The sequence below is a fragment of the Elephantulus edwardii genome, unplaced genomic scaffold, assembly GCF_000299155.1.
Source record: "Elephantulus edwardii isolate Elephantulus edwardi_28Jun2011 unplaced genomic scaffold, EleEdw1.0 scaffold00086, whole genome shotgun sequence".
Taxonomy (NCBI): domain Eukaryota; kingdom Metazoa; phylum Chordata; class Mammalia; order Macroscelidea; family Macroscelididae; genus Elephantulus; species Elephantulus edwardii.
This window is the reverse complement of record NW_006399836.1, coordinates 277,414-294,343: the sequence shown is the minus strand read 5'-3', so window position 1 is coordinate 294,343 and position 16,930 is coordinate 277,414. Positions and strand designations below refer to the sequence as shown.

Below are 16,930 nucleotides of genomic sequence, written 5' to 3'. Positions count from 1 at the left end.
TGTTTTATGCTATTTGTCTGTTTGTTTTACAGTTTGCTCTTGTGAGTACGTCACTTGTCTGTCAGGTTGCTGTGGTGGCTGCATGTTGCTGTGATGCCAGAAGCTGTACCACTGGTATTTCAAATGCCACCAGGGTCACCCGTGGTGGGCACGTTTCCATGGAGCTTCTAAACGAAGACAGAGTAAGAAACAGGACCGGTCATGTGTTTCTGAAATAACAGGCCTCTGAAAACCCTATGAACAGCAGAAGAACACTGCTGGATTCCAGGTGGGGCCACGAGCCCCTCAGGGTGGCAGTCACTCAAAAACTCTTGAAGAGAAACAGTTGCAAACATACATACGTTAGTAATTGGAATGTGGAATGTCATGAATCTAGGAAAATTGGAAGCTGACAAAAGTAAAATGGAGCAGATACGGATAGGACATCCTACGCATGAGTGAGCTGAGATGGACTTGTATTGGCCACTTCAAATCAGACAATGATATGATCTGTTATGCCCAGAATGACACACGGAAGAAGAAGGGTGCTGCATTCTTAGTAAAAAAGAACATGTCACAACCCATCCTCAAGTGCAATGTTGTGAGTGACAGGATACTATCCAATTACCTCCATGGAAGACCTGTTAATATAATTATTACTCAATTATATGCACCAACCACTAAAGTCAAAGATTAAGAAACTGAGGGTTTCTACCAACTTTTGTAGTATAAAACTGATAGAACACACTACCAACATTCATTAGTAATAACTGGTGACTAAAATGAAAAATTTTGAAACAGAGAAGCGTGACTGGCAGTTGGGAAATATGGCCTTGGTGACAGGCTATATTTTGGAAATGAAGCTGGAGATGGAATGGCAGAATTCTGAACGCTCAGTGATTTATCCATTATAAAGGTTTTTGGGGGTTTTTTTCTAAAAAGAAGACATAAATGGTGACTATACACATGAATCTCACCGGATTGGATACTCGGAAACCAGACTGATTACATTTGCGGAAAAAGAAAATGGAGAAGCTCAATCAATATCAGCAGATATCAAACCGAACCAGGTGATGACTGTGGAACAGACCAACTGCTCATGTGCAAGTTCAAACTGAAGCTGAAGAAAATGAAAACGAGCTGATAAGAGCCTAAATGTAACCATGAGTCTGTCTCAAATTAATTAAAAACCATCTCAAGAACAGATTTGACAAACTGAACAGAAAGGGCCAAAGCCAGCTGAATTTTGAGATAATGTAAAAGATACCATCAATGAAGAATACAAAGGTCACTATAAACACAAGAAAGAAAGTAAAGCTCAACGTGGATGTCAGAAGAAGCCATGGAACCTTCACTTTGTAAAGAAACCAAAACAAAGGACAGAAATGCTGAAGGGACTGGAGCAAAAGATTTCAAAGCACAGCTTGAGAAAACAAAACACAGTATTATCATGAAATACACAAAGAACTGGAGTTCAAAATCCAAAAGTGAAGAACTCACTCAGAATTTCTCAAGCTGAAAAAAACTGAAGAACAAATTCAAGCATCAAGTCGCAGTCCTTGAAGCAGAGGAGGGAGAGAACCGTCTAAAAGAGAGATGTAACTGGGTATTTCTGTCATCACAGGAGACTAAAGCGAGGGCTGCATGGTGGAGGGGACCTGGGGGAGGGTTTGTAAAACAATGAAAGAATCTTTTCTTTTACTTTTCCATAATTTTTGGACTCATGTACTTATAACTTGTTAGTCAAATTTGTGTCTTCTAGGTTGCAACACCCCCATGATACATCTTCAAGGATATGTACATGTACAGCCAAGCACAATCAATAAGAGTGCATCTGAATTCCAAAATCAATCTCCATAATAGTCTATGTGTTTCCTACTGCCAAAGGGGCCCTTTAGAGTAGTGAGAGAAGATCTTCACCCTGAAACCCACAGCATCCCTTTTCAGCAGGAAGTAGCTAAGAGAATACGCCGTCCCCTTTTCCTTATGACTCAGGGTGAAGTCTCTCTCAGGGAGGAGTGATAGGGAATGGCAAAGGATACACTGACAAAGAAGATTAATCAGAACTGGCTTTGACAAGCACTGTGGCATTTGGACAAGAACAAACTGGGAGGAGGGTAAAGAGAATAGTGTAACAATGAATGAGTGGAAGCCCAAAATCTCTGTAAATGTTTATGAAAATTAATAAAATATAATTATAGAAAAAAAAAAGTCGCAGTCCTGAAATAGTATGTTATTGTTTTTGTGTACCGTCAAGTCGGAACAGACTCATAGCTGACCCTTCAGTGGGCTGTCAGAGCCAGTACATTGCATGGAGCAGACTGGCCATCTTTCTCCCACAGAGCAGCTGATGGAAGCCCGGCTCCTTAACACCAACCACCAGAGTTGCCAATCAGAGGATTCCAGTGGCAAAATACTGAATGACGCAGGAAGCAATCGGCTGCTAACTAAAAGATGGGTGGTTCAAAGGCACCAGCAGCGCAGAGGGAGGAAGACGTGGCAGCCAGCTCTCCTGCACTGCAGCCCGGGAAGCCCTGGGAAGCAGCTCTCCTCTGTGCTGGGGGCTTGTTAGGGGTCAGAATTGACTCAACAGTAATGGGTTTCCTAGGGCTCAAAATTAGCTTTTATAAAAAGAAGACAGAAAAAAATTTTTAATAAGAAATGATGGCCAAGTTCCCAAATTTGATGAATGCCATGAATTTAGAGATTCAAACAAGCTCAAAAACCCGCAACACAGAGGAAAGCACATCTCAGCATATCTTAGTCAAAGTACTGAAAACAAAAAAATTGAAAGACATATTTGTTAAAACACTCAGGTGGAAATGACCGTGCACACATAGGATCAACACACAAAAGCCAGATGACTCCCAAGCAAGCTGAAAGAAAGCATGTCGAACGAGTATTCTCAATTCAACATCTTTCATGAGTGAGCCCTAAGTGAAGGCATTTTCGGGTTAAGCAACAGCAATGCTTAAGATCTGTACTTCAGGAAATGATAAAAGATATACCCCAAGCTGAGGGAGGGAGGGAAGGAAGGAGGGAAACAGGGAGGGAAACAGGGAGGGAAGGAGAAAAGCACAGGATCCACTGAACAAGGAAATGAGAAGTACTAAACCCTCTTTTCCTTAGTGTCTTTTAAGACTGTTTGTCTAAGGAGCAGAAAATAGGACATGGGCGCATGGGGCCATGAGTGTCTCTCTGAAAGATCCAGAAGGAGTGAGCATAGCAGAGCCCCTCACAGCGCCAGAGCAAGAAAGCAGATAAAGAGCCCACAGCACAGCCCAAGTGCCTCTGGAGACACCCTGCAGCAAGAGGTTTATGCATTGTTGACTCAGAGGCTCATAGTTATGGTACCAACAAGGGAGTTTTATTAGAAAAAGCTGGAGAGTGAGGAAGGCAAAGAATATCACCCAACACAAGCCAGATTCCAGCCCAGCAATTCCAAGGCACAATTCCTCAATTAGTTCAGGCTCCGGTTTCATGTCAGAAGCCAGCTTTTCCAGGTTTCAGTTCAGCAAGCAAAATCTCTGACTGAGACCTTTATATCAGGGCTCCTCTGGTTACACCTTGCCACAGTCTCTCCACCCCCGTCACCAGGGTCTCACCACCAAAGTCTCGCTTTCACCAGGGTCTTGCTCCAGTCTCCCTCAAGTCTTGCTGCTCAGGGTGGGAAGAAGCACTCGCTCACGCTCACTCTTTCTCTCTCACTCTTCCCCCCCTCCCTCTTATCCTAGTCCCACAGCTGTTGATGATTTGCAAGACCATGTGTCTGCAGTTAAGGTAGCTGGCGACAGAGGGCGCGAACATAATAGCTAGAAGATCCAACTTCTAAGTTAACACTGCACTGTTTGAAGCAAAAATAGTAGCACAATTTTGGGATTTATACTCTATACAAGAAATAAAAAACCAAACACGCTGATGAGTAGCTTCTAACCCATGGTGACTCTCCACTGGGTTTCTGAGATTGTAAATCTTTACAGGAGAGACAGCCCTTCTTTCTCCTGCAGAACAGCTGGCAGGTTCAAATCACTGCCTTTCAATTAGTAGCCCAGCACCTAACACACTACACCACCAGGGTTGCATATAATAAATATAATAATGTGTACAATATATATAAGAACTGTAAGAAAGGAAGAAAATGAGACCATTCAGCACACGGTTCTTGCGGTTTACATAAAGTGGTGCAATATTAACTCTTGGCAAATTATAAAAATTCAAGAATATCATCAAAGTTAAAAATTTTTGCTCTGCAGAAGACCCTATACGGAAAATCAAAAGACATGATACAGACTGGCATAAAACATTTGCAAATGACATCTTTGGCAAAGGACTCATGTCTGGATTGAATAAAGAGCTCTCTACAAGCAACAGTTTTAAAAAAATATGCAATTATAAGGTGGGGAAACATGAGACATTTTGCCAGAGAGAACAGAGCTACAGATGGCAAATCAGCCCGTGGAAGACGCTCAACAAAACTCACAATCCGAGGAACTGAATTTGAAACTACGCTCGCCATTAAAACGCCGACATGAAAGATACCGACAGTAACAAATTATGGTGAGGCTGTTGAGAAGCCAGGTAAACCACGCAATGCTGGTGGGAATGTAAAAAAAAATTAAAAAAAATAAGGTTGGGCAGTTTATTCTAAAAACTCAACACACACTCACCAGCAAACGCATTCCTGGGCATCCATCCAGAAAATAAAATTTTATGTCCACACACAAAAAAACCCTATACTCCAACATTCATAGCACCTTTATTTATAATAACAAGATTTTAAAAACCAACCAAAATATCTTCAATAGCTAAATGGTTAAACAAACATCAATTCCATGGAATGGGACTCAGCAATAAAAAGAAATGAACTATTTCCTAACAGATGCAACAATTTGGAAGGCTCTCTACATCATTATGATGAATAGGGGGGAAAGTCACTCTCAAAAAGGTCACAAATTGTACAGTTCCATTTGAATAATATTCTCAAAATGACGAAGTCATAGGGATGGGAACAGATTAGGGGTCACCAAGGGTTAGGAATGGGGTTGAGGGGTGGGGCTGTGGAGCCATAAAGGGTCACAGAATGAAGATCACCGTGGTGGTGAGACAGCTTGCATCCTGATAGCAGGATTGGTAACAAAGCCATACACTAACATGCACAGAGTCGTACACACAACTATACTAGCAGCAACTTCCTGGACTTGATATTGTACCCAAGTTATTTGTACCATAGTAACTGATGACAGAACTTTGCTTTCTGAAAGTCAGGGGGATTTGAAGCACTTGTTGCTGAAGGTTAAACATTGCAACCTTCCTTCCACATGGATTGCATCTCAGCATTCAGAAGATAAAAATCAGTGGATCAATAGGCAGCAACATCATGATAGGTGGGGAAAAGATCAACACTATCAACGACTTCATCTTACTTAGATCCACAGTCAATGCCCTTGGATCAAGCAGCCAGGACATCAGGAGACATATTCCACTAGGAAAGTGTGCAGTCAGGGGCTTCTCCAAATTATTAAGAACAATGACGTTACTCTGAGAACTAAAGTGTGCCTGATTCAGGCCATGGTCTTTTCAATCACTTGTACAGCTGAGATCAGGACAATGAATACGATGACAGAAGAATTTATTCCTTTGAACTGTGGTGTTGGAGAAGAGTGATGAACAACATCCCATGGATTGCCGTAAGAACAGAGATCTGTCTTGGAGAAGGTGAAGCCAGAGCTCATTGGAGGCAAAGATGACGAAGGTTCGTCTCACATACTCTGAGCACGTTGCTAGGAGAGGCTATTCCTTGGAAAGGGACATCATGATTGGAAAAGTGGAAGAGCAGCAAAGGAGAGTAATAATATCCCAACCAGGCAGATTGACTTGGTGACTACACCAATGGGCTCGAGTGTGTCAGAGATTGTGAGGATGGCACAGGTGACAACAGGGCTCAGATCTGTTGTTCACAGGGTCACTATGGGTTGTACTTGACTCAATGGTACCTAATAACAACACAATCATCCTTATTGAGGACAGAACCGTTTGGAGAAACTGGGTGAAAGGCAGATTAGTTGAAACTCAGTTCTACTCAAGAATCAGTGGACAGGAAGATAAAAAGCTGCCAAGCAAGCTACTGCCCTCAAGTCCCTTCTGACTCATGACGACCCCCGCTGGGTTTCCGAGGTATGACAGCCCAGGGTTTTTCTGGAGAGTGGCTGGTGGATTCCAACCACTGACCTTTTTAAATTTTTTTAATAAACTATTTATTTATCCGCCGCCCTCCCCCCCGCTTCCTGCCCCATGGTAAAAAATTTCTTTTTCTTTTTTTTAAAATTGGTTTGCTTACAAAGTTCTTATACATCATCTTTCACACTGTTCTTCATTCATACTGTGTTTCATGTACCTTTTGAGTAGCACTCCAAGTATCACATTATGCCACCATGCTCATTAAACTTGAAGAGAGTTCTGTAGAAAACACTCAAACTGAAATGCAAAGAGAACAAAATGGGAAAGAGAAAATACGAGTGGTGGGCCAGTATCACACAGTCTTATATAAACATAATTGGGATCCCAAAAGGAGGAGACTGGCAGAACAGAAACAGTCCAAAAATGACTGGCACAGGACATTGACAGAGAACTACCGGAAATACAAGCTGGGTTTAGAAGAGGCCATGGCACTTGCAACATTACTGCCAATGTCAGATGGATCTTGGCAAAAAGCATAGAATATGAGAGGAATGTCTGTGTTTCACTGACTATGCAAAGGTATTTGACTGTGTGGATCACAACAAATTGTGGCTAACCTTGAGGAGAATAGGAACACCAGAACACTTTGATTGTACTTCTGTGAAACTTATATTTGGACCAGGAAGAAGTCATCAGAACAACGCACATAGACCAATGGAACAAAATTGAGAACCCAGAAATAGACCCAGTTATCTACGGCCAACTGATACTTGACAGGGAATAAAACTTATCACATGGGGAAATGACAGCCTCTTCAACAAATGGTGCTGGCAAAACTGGACTGCTACCTGCAGAAAGCTGAAACAGGATCCACATCTCTCCCCATACATAAAAATCAACTCAAGGTGGATCAGAGACCTGGGAGTAAAGCCCAAAACCATAAAGTTCTTAAGAGACAAATTGGAATCTAGCTTAGAAGGCCTAGTCTACGGTATAAAGAGGCTGCCAAATGCAGCCAGAAATGCACAATCTTAAGAGGATAAAACTGATGAATGCGACCTTCTAAAGATTAAATTCCTGTGTGCATCAAAAACTTTTTTTCCAACAGGATGAAAAGAAAACCTACTGATTGGGAACTAATGTGGATAGCTCAGTGTAGTGATGGCCAGTCTGCAGGTGAGATCAGAGTCCAGGCAGAATTGAGTGCCCTCTGCAAACAGAATTCTACCCGGCCCCCCTGAGGCAATACTGGATGCCCGATGCAAGCAGAAGGCACCACTCAGCCTCCTGTTAGAGAGGACAGTGCCCGAACTTTGAAACCATTCTGCTTTTTCATTGTTTCATTTAAGAATTAAGCTTACCTTTTGTTATGTTGGCTACATCTATGTATAAGGAAAATAGAGTCTCTTGAGACAGGAATCTTTTTTTTTATTATTGGCTTAAACAAAATAAAAACTATGGGGAAACTAAGGGGCCTTTTCACAGGGTTAAGCTGTGAGAGAACCGCGCCCTAGTGTTCTTCTTTTTCAGAATTCATTTCCTCATGTCCCTGTTTTCTTTCTGTGTCTGGTTAGCAAAAGAGAAACTTCTGGCAATACCAGCTCAGACAAGACTCTCATCACGAAAGTTTACAGAATACTCCTGGGCCTCCTCAAGAAAAATACTGATAACACAATTACAAAGTGGACAAAAGACATGGAAGGAATTTTCACAGAGGAAGATATTCAAATGGCCAACAGACTTATGAAGAAATACTCCAAATCCCTGCAATAAGAGCTGCAAAACAAAACCACAATTAGATACCACCTCACTCCAGTAGCAGTGGCAATGTTTAACAGGACAGCAAGAAATAAATGCTGGAGTGAATGTGACGAGATAGGAACTCTTACACATTGTTGGTGGGATTGTACAGTGGCACAACTATTCTGGAATGTAGTTGGCACTTCCTCAAAATGCTGACCATAGAAATTCCATATAACCCAGCTATTCCACTGTTTGGAATATACCATGAGAAAAGGAGAACTGAGGTACAAACAGAGACTTATACACCAATGTTCATAGCAGCATTATTCACCATCACAAGGACATGGAAACAGCCCAGATATCCAACAACAATGGAATGGATTGAGAAGTTATGGTACATTCATACAATGGAATCCTATGCAGCACGCAGAAGTAATAATTTTGTAAATTATTACCTAATTTGGGAGGGACTAGAGAGCATTATGCTGAGTGAACTAACTCAATCCCACCCGGATAAATACTGTACAAAATCATTATTGTAGAATGAGTATGAGGATCCAAGGGGGAGGGTGGGTGGAAGGAGAGGGGTGAGGATGTGCGTTGTGGGGGGGATTAACCACGGGGTCGCACAATTTTATGGGTTCAGGGGGTTAGGGAAATGGGAAGGAACTTGTGTGAAAAACAATGCATTTGAATTTTGTAAATAAACTAGCATAATAATAATTTAAAAAAAAACACAAACAGTCATCAGAACAGAGCAAGGAAACACTGCATGGTTCAAAATCAGTAAGGAAGTACATTAGGGATGTGTCCTGTCTCCATGCCTTTTCAATCTATATGCAGATCATTTGGGAGGATGGGCTTTATGAGGAGGAATGTGGAATCAGGATTGGAAGAAGACTCATCAACAACCTATGTTATGCAGATGGAAAAACCTTACTTGCTGAAACTGAGGAGGACCTGAAGTGCTTGCTGCAGAAGGTCAAGAATTCAATGTGGATTGAAGCTCAACATCAAGAAAACAAAAGATTCTCACCAGTGGGCCAACTGGCAGCACTGTGATAGAGAAGATATTAAAATTGTTAACAATTTCAGCTTGCTCAGCTCCACAATAAATACTCTTGGCACCAGCAGTCAGGAAATCAAAAGACAAATTGCAGTGGGAAAATCTGCTGTCAGGAACCTCTACAGAGTACTGAGAAGCAATGATGTTAGTCTAGAGATTAAGGTCTGCCTGATCCAGGCCCTGGTCTTGGTCTTCACAATTACTTGCTATGCATCAGAGAGCTGAACAATGACTAAGGATGACAGAAGGAGAATTGACACCTTTGAGTTGTGGTGCTGGAGAGGAGTCCTGAACATACCATGGACTGAAAAGAAAATAGATCTGTCCTGGAGAGGGTGAAACCAACTTTCTCCTTAGAGGCCAGGATTTTGAAACTGCATCTCATGAGCTTTGGGCAGGTGGCCAGGAGGGACCAGTCCTTGGAGATGAGCAGCATGCTGGGAAGGGTGAAGAGACAGTATGGGGGAGGAAGACCTGGATGAGCTGGATTGATACATGGCATTTAACAACAACATATGAATACATTGTAGTTGTTGTTATTGTTGATTGCCTTCGAGTTGAGCACAACTCATAGCGACCCTATGAACAAAAAGCCTGAAGCCTTTCTAAAATTATCGACATTTATCAAGGTTTATAGAGTTTCCAGAGGCATGTTGTTTAGGAAGTGGATGCCAGTTCTGCTTCCATTGCAAATAATCCTATTGTAATTAATGTTACAAAAAATATGTATGAACGATGGAATGGGATTCTAATAACAACGTTATAAAGCAAAATATATATGAATGATCATATGAAGAAACAGGATGGTTTATAAACTCCCATTCAAATAAAACTATTAATTTTTTTTAGTAGAAAGAAGCATAGGAGGGACTCTCCTTAGAAGGGAGGCGGGTGAGATTTCCCACGCAGTCTGGACGTGTTACCCTGAGGGGCCAGAGCCTGGAGAGGGACATTCTGTTGGGTCAGTGAGGAGGAGGAACTGGAGTGGTGACTGCAGCACTGGGCCCGCACAGCCCCACTGTGGAGAGGGTGTGGAGGGCACAGGGGCTGGGGCTGTGGTGCGTGTGTCCACTCTGAGTGGCCTTGCTGTCACATGACAACAAAGGAAGGCACGTTCATTAGCAAAGATTTTTCAAGTGTAAAAGAAAACACCCCCTCCAAAGAGACAGCGCTAGAGGGGCTTAAGTATTTCAGCATCTTTCTTCCCAGTGGATTAGAAACCTCGCATCCATTCAGGGTCTCTGCAACTCCCTGGGAATCAATTCATGGGAATCAATCACTGTTACTGGTCTCGCCCTGGGGGTAGATCCTGACTCACGCGGTTTTTCCCTGTTGTTAAACATTTACCCCGTTCTCATAGCCAGGAATATCATGGATGTCTTCGAGGACCATGAATTCCTGTATTTGAAGATACTTCCTCAGGACAGAGTCAGAGAATGACCAGGTCAGAGAATATGGAAATCCTTATATACGAGGCTTCACATCGGCTTACCTTGATTGCCCATAGCGTGTCTAAGGTTCATGTCATTATTCACACAGAGGTTCTCCAAAAAAGCATTATAGTCCACTTTGTTTTTATCAAGGTTGTAGCGACAGGAAAACCTGAAACACAAATCCTCTTTAGTGCCAACCATTCTGCCTGAATCAACGCAGCTCCTCTGGTGCCCTTACGTGAGGACACTGCATGGGCTGAGTGGTCAGGTCACCCCAAGGCAGCCTGGGTGTTAGGAAGAAAGGTCTGGCCACCTATGGAAAAGTCAGCCATTGAAGATGCTACGGGGCCCAGTGTCCTCTGGCACGCACTGGGTGGGCATGGGTGGCCACGGGGGTAGCTGTGTTCACCTTACCCCTTACACTAGGGCTGCCTTTTCAGTTAACATCTGTTTCCAGTCACAGCTAGAATCACACAAGTCCAGGAAATGTAGCGTCCATGCTGGGCTCAATCCATGGGCGCCACACAGACAAATGGACAGAAGGACTACCTCCTCCCAGGAAGGAGGACTCAAGGCCTGGCAGCCCCATGGAAGATCAAGGTGGCCGCATGTGGAAGTGTCCCTCTAAGGTCACAAAGAGGAGGGGCCTTAACCCCTCCGGTGACTGCTTTCGGATCATAAAAAGGCAGAACCTTCTGGAAGCGTGAACGGAAAAGGCGGTCTATAACCCCAGCTCTTCCTGCCTGTGAGGGGGAGGGCATGGCTTGTGGGCCAGAAGCAGGTGGGAGCAGGGAGGCTGGGGGCCCTCAGGAATGGGCCCAACTCAGAGTGAAGGTCATCAGCAGTGGGGATCTGGGCACACCCTGAATTGGGGACAAACCAACCCCAAAGCTTGAATGGTGGAGGGAATGAGGCATCTGATTATATCTAGAAATGAATGGCCTAGAGACATGTGGGCCGTATATACCCCGAAAACACAGTCCAACAGATCTGAGGTGGGGTCTCTCAGGGAGGGGGCGCGTCAGGAGGTGCCTGGCCTGCAGTGTGCAGGATTGACTACTCCTACCACCCACACCGCTGCCCCCCACCCTATCCTGCCTGCCATCTGGGTCCCCACCACTGGCAGGGGTCCCCCTGGGACTTCTAGGAACTCCACACTCCCAGAGCTCTGTAGCCACGCAGGGACATGGCCAGACCCCACCCTGTACAGCCTGGCCTGGGGACCCACGGGCCGAGGAGTTCACCAGTGGGGGCTGAATTCATGCCCACACAGGCTACTGTGCACCCTTGTAGGCAGAGCAGAAGCAAGGAGGGGGTGCTTCCCCACGTGTGTCCTCCACACCCCCGGAGATCAGCAGCACCCTTGGGGTTCTGTCTCTGTTTATACATGCAGGTATCTTCCTTTCTGGCATTTCCAACACCGTGTTCTAGTACCACGGTGTCACTTGATGGACGGCTTTCTAGACTGTTCCGTTCCTAATGCCTCAGTGGTGCAGGGACGGCTGGGCCCATTTTCTGCATGTGGGTTGGTTGCTGTGACTGCTCTGGGCTGCTCTCCCCCCAAATGCAGGAATCAGCAGTGCAGGGGTGGGCCCCCTTTCCTTCACGTGCACGCCTTGTTTTCCACTTTGCTGAATCTTGACTATTGTTCTAATAAGAAAAGGTGTCTTGAGCGGTATTGTAGCTGCCAGCTGTTGATACTGAACCCTCTTCATCCTTTGCTCATCATCTTCTTGTTCTCCACAGACTCAGCACCAGCTCACAGCTGACCCTGCAGCCGGCTTCCAGGAGCTGTAAATGACACAGGAAGAGACCATCCATCTTTCTTCTGCAGAGCACCTGGTAGATTCAAACCATGTGCCCTCAGGCTGGCAGCGCAGCTCTTTAACACTAGGCCACCAGAGGGCCCATGCACAGCCTAGTTGGTTCAAACAGACTGGAGGACCGGAGGTGGCACTGAGGGTCCTCCTGTCCGAGTTCTGGTCATGGCAGAAAGGGAGCTGTGGTTCCAGACCGCAGGGTCCTAAAGCAGGCACTGTCCGGCCTCTCCCAGCTGTTCATGGAAATGCTGCCTCCTAGCAAATTGCCAGCAGCTTCTGAGGCTCCAGATGGCTCCTGGAGGAAACTGCCCATCCTTCTCCCTCAGGGCTGCATTTCTTTTTTTTGTTTTTTAGGTTGTTTATTTTTCATTTCAATGAACATCTACAGAGATTTTGGGATTCTATTCATTCACTGTTGCACCCTTCTCCCCGCACAAACCCCTCCCCCCTCCCCCAACTCTGCATTGGCTTGGAAGAGAATCTTCTCACCTTTCCCACTGCAGACCCACCCACGTTCACAAAGGCACTGCGTGTTCACAGAGGACAGATGGAATTTCGGAAGACTAGCCATGCTGTCAACCCAAAGGCACATGGTTCGAATTCATCAGATGCTTCACAGGAGAAAGATGGGCAGTCTCCTCCCATGTGAATAACTGCCGCTGAAAACCTGCTGGAGGGCCAGCTCTGCTGGTTCAGACTACATGGCACATACCACCAACCAACCGCTTCTCACAGAGGGGAGCCTGCCAATTGGCCTGCCCGGGCGCTGGCCAATCTACCAGGGATCCCATGAGAGAAAGATGGCCAGTCTCCACTGTATGATCAGGAGGCGCGCTATGAGTCAGCTCCGACTTGACAGCAATGAGAGAGTTCTGACATTTTCCACATAAGAAACGCCAAAAGCAAAGCCCTGGGCGGCACTCGAAGTCAGGCGCTCAGCAGGCGTTTCTGTGCTTTACAAATTAAAGGCCCTTCAAAGAAACCACTCCTCCAAGACAATCAGCAGGGCTTCTTCTGGGAACCAGAGTGGGGCTGGGGGCTCACAGGCCCACAGGAGGCAGTGACCTCTGCTGATCCCCCTTAAACCTCCCTGAGCTGGGTCCCTAACCTGGTGACACGCTCAGGCTGCAGATTGAACCTGAGCAGTTTATTGGTTGTTCCAGCTGCAAGCCAATTCTTCTACCTGGACCCAGAAACTTTTGGCCTGCAGAACAGTGAGGTGGAGGGAAATGAGAGGAAAGACAAAACCCGATGAGGATCCCAGGAGGAACTTAGGTGGAGATGCTGCCCCTGTGGCAGGTATGGACTCTTCACAGTGTCTCCAAGCTGCTTCGACTTGGAGGCCAGTGAGCCTCCAAGGCTATCAGACTTTGCTGGAGAAAGCCCATCTTCCTCCTGCAGAGGGGCTTGTGGATTCGAACTGCCGACCTTTTGGTTAGCAGCCTTACAGGCTTCCACTATGCCACCAGGGCCCTTTGCAGTGACAGATAACAAAGTCATTGTAAAAGGAGCACCTACTAAGTGCTAGGTGCATAGCAGGCACACTGTTGTAGTGGTGTTAGGTGCCACTGAGTTTGTGTATGACTTATAGTGACCCTGTGAGCTGCAGATCTTAACCCTGTCCTGTCCTGTGCCATTCTCATTCTCTCTGACACACCTGAACCCACTGTGGCAGTTTGCTGACCCTGCACCTTTCCAAACATCAAGTCCCTTCCCAAAGAGCAGCCTCTCATAACAACATGTCCAAAGTATGTCAGACGAAGCTTCACATGCTTGCCTCCAAAGAGCACTCTGGCTGCACTTTCTCCAAGACCATCTGTTTCTTCTTTTGATATTTCATAGGATATTCAGTATTCTTCTCCAGCACCACAGCTCAAAGGTATCAATTCTCTGTCATCCTTATTCATCTTCTAGGTCTCAGACACACAGCCAGTGATTAAAAAGATAATGGCCTGGATTGGGCACATCTTAATATTTTTTTTAATACTGGTTTATTTGAAAAGTTCTTGTACATTGCTTTTCACACCATTTCCTTCACCATCACCACCACCACCACCACCCAGCCTATGGGTGTGAGAGCCTATGATTAACCACCCTCCAACCCCTGCCCATCCTCTGCTGCCCCTCCCCCCCTGGATCCTCACACTCTTCCACAATAATGGTTTTATACAGTACTTGTCCTTATGGGACTGAGGTAGTTCACTCAACATAATGCTCTCCAGTCCGCCCAAGTTACGTAGTGATTTACAAAATCATTGCTCCTGTGTGTTGCATAGTATTCCATTGTGTGAATGTACCATAGTTTCTCAATCCATTCCATTGTGGTTGGACATTTGGGGTAGTTCCACGTTCTTGTAATGGTGAATGATGCTGCTATGAACATTTCTGTACAAGTTTCTGCCTCAGTTCTCATTTTCTCTGGGTAGATTTCAAGCAGTGGAATAGCTGCTACTGGGTCATATGGAATTTCTATGTTCCGCTTTCTGAGGAAGTGTCAAACTCTCTTCCAGAGTGGTTGTACCATTTTACAATTCCACCAACAGTGTATAAGAGTTTCTATCTCACCACATCCTCTCCAACATTTATTACTTGCTGTTCTGTTAAACTTTGCCACTCTTACTGGACTGAGATGGTATCTCATTGTGGTTTTGATTTGTATCTCTCTTACTGCCAGTGATTTTGAGCATTTCTTCATGTGTCTGTTGACCATTTGAATATCTTCCTCTTTGAAAATTCTTTCCATGTCTTTTGCCCATTTTATAATTGTGTTACCAGTCTTTTTCTTGTGGAGACTCTGTAGGAGTCTGTACCCTAATACTGAAACCAGGCAAAGACATTACCAGGAAAGAAAACACAGACCAATATTTCTCATTAATATTGATGCAAAAATCCTTAACAAAATCCTAGCCAATGGAATCCAAAAGCACATCAAAAAAATAATTCATTATGACCAAGTGGGATTCATAACTATGCAAGGATGGTTCAATAGAAGAATAACAATCCATGTAATTCACCACATTAACAAAGCAAATAACAAGAACCATATGATCTTAGCAACTGATGAAGAAAAGCCATTTGACACCCATTCTTGATAAAGACCCTGAGCAAAACTGGAATAGAAGGGAATTTCCTCAAAATAATGAATAGTATATGTGCAAAACAAAGAGTCAGTATTATTCTCAATGGAGAAAGACTAAAAGCATTTTCCTTGCAAACAGGGACCAGGCAAGGATCCTTACTGTCACCACTTCTGTTCAATATTATATTGGAAGTACTTACTGGAGCAATACAACAAGGTTGGGGGGGGGGGGGGGCATCTGGATTGGCAAAGAGATGGTTAAATTGTCACTGTATGTACAGGATATGATAATTTACACAGAAAACCCCAAGGACTCAACAAAAAACAAACAAACAAATAAAAACCTGTTAGAGCTAGTAGACCAATTTAGTAGAGTGGCAGGCTCTAAGATCAATATCCAAAAATCAGTGAGATTCCTCTACAGTAACAAAGAGAAATCAGAGAAGGAAATCAAGAAAGCAATACCATTTGTAATGATGTTTTTGCTGAGTTGTAGACGACTCATTAGCAACCCTATAAATAAAAGACCTGAACACTTGTGTAACTTTCATCATTTCTCCAAGTTCATAGAGTTTCCAGAGGCAAGCTATTTTGGAAGTAGATGCCACTCCTGCTTCCAAGCTTGTATTAATTGGGGAGCTCCACCAAACACTGTCTACCATAGGTAACCATTCTCGCATCTGACATATCAGTGTCACAGTGTTTGGCATCACAGCAACCACGAGTTACCTCTGTACAGCAAATGGACAGAAGAGGGATATAGCACTTAGAAGGATGTTTGATCAGAAAAGATTACAACAGGCCTGAGGGCTGCATATTAAAATCACCCACCTTTGGCTTGGTAGCAACACTTTCTGTCCACTAGGCCAACATAATTCTCTCGTTGTTGTTGTTGTTGTTGTTGTTGTTGTTGTTGTTAAGTCCCACAGTCAACCACAAATTGAGATACTTGGGAGTGAAACTAACCAGAGACACAAAAGACCTGTACAAAGAAAACTACAGAACATTTCTGCGAGACAATAAAAGACTTAAAGGAATGAAAAACTGCACCTTGTTCATGGATAAGAAGACTCAATATTGTGAAAATGACAGTCCTACCAAAAGCAATCTAAGTATTCAACGCAATCCCAATTCAGATACCAAATTCCTTTTTCAAGGATATTGAAAGGGAAATTTTCAAGTTTATTTGGAGAAGAAAGAGACTCCGAATAAAAAAAAATAAAAAAAAGCACTTCTGAAAAACAAAAATGAAGTAGAGGGTATAGCACTCCCTTACCCCAAAACCTACTACACAGGGTTAGGACAACGGCAGGCACAAAGACCAATGAAACAGAATTGAGAACCCAGAAATGGATCCAGCTATCTATGGTCAACTGATACTTGTCAAGAAAATAAAAGTTATCAAATGGGGAAATGACAACCACTTCAATAAATGGTGCTGGCAAAATTGGACCGTTTCTTATAGGAAGCTGAAAAAGTATCCATATCTCATACCATACACAAAAATGAACTCAAGGTGTATCAGAGACCTGGGACTATTCGGGGCTTTTTTCCATTCCATACGAAATTGGAGATTGCCTTTTCCATCTCGTTGAAGAATGGGGTTGGTATTTGTATTGGGATTGCATTAAAT

General features: G+C 44.1%; 1 protein-coding gene across 1 annotated transcript in view; it reads right to left on the bottom strand.

Moving 5' to 3' along the window:
* EFCAB6 (EF-hand calcium binding domain 6) overlaps positions 1–16,930 on the bottom strand; it is a 415,417-nt gene that overhangs the window by 298,301 nt on the left and 100,186 nt on the right. Inside the window, exon 6 of the mRNA XM_006890171.1 lies at positions 10,458–10,567. Within this exon, the coding sequence (XP_006890233.1) occupies positions 10,458–10,567 (110 nt within the window). The remainder of the gene's footprint in view (positions 1–10,457; positions 10,568–16,930) is intronic.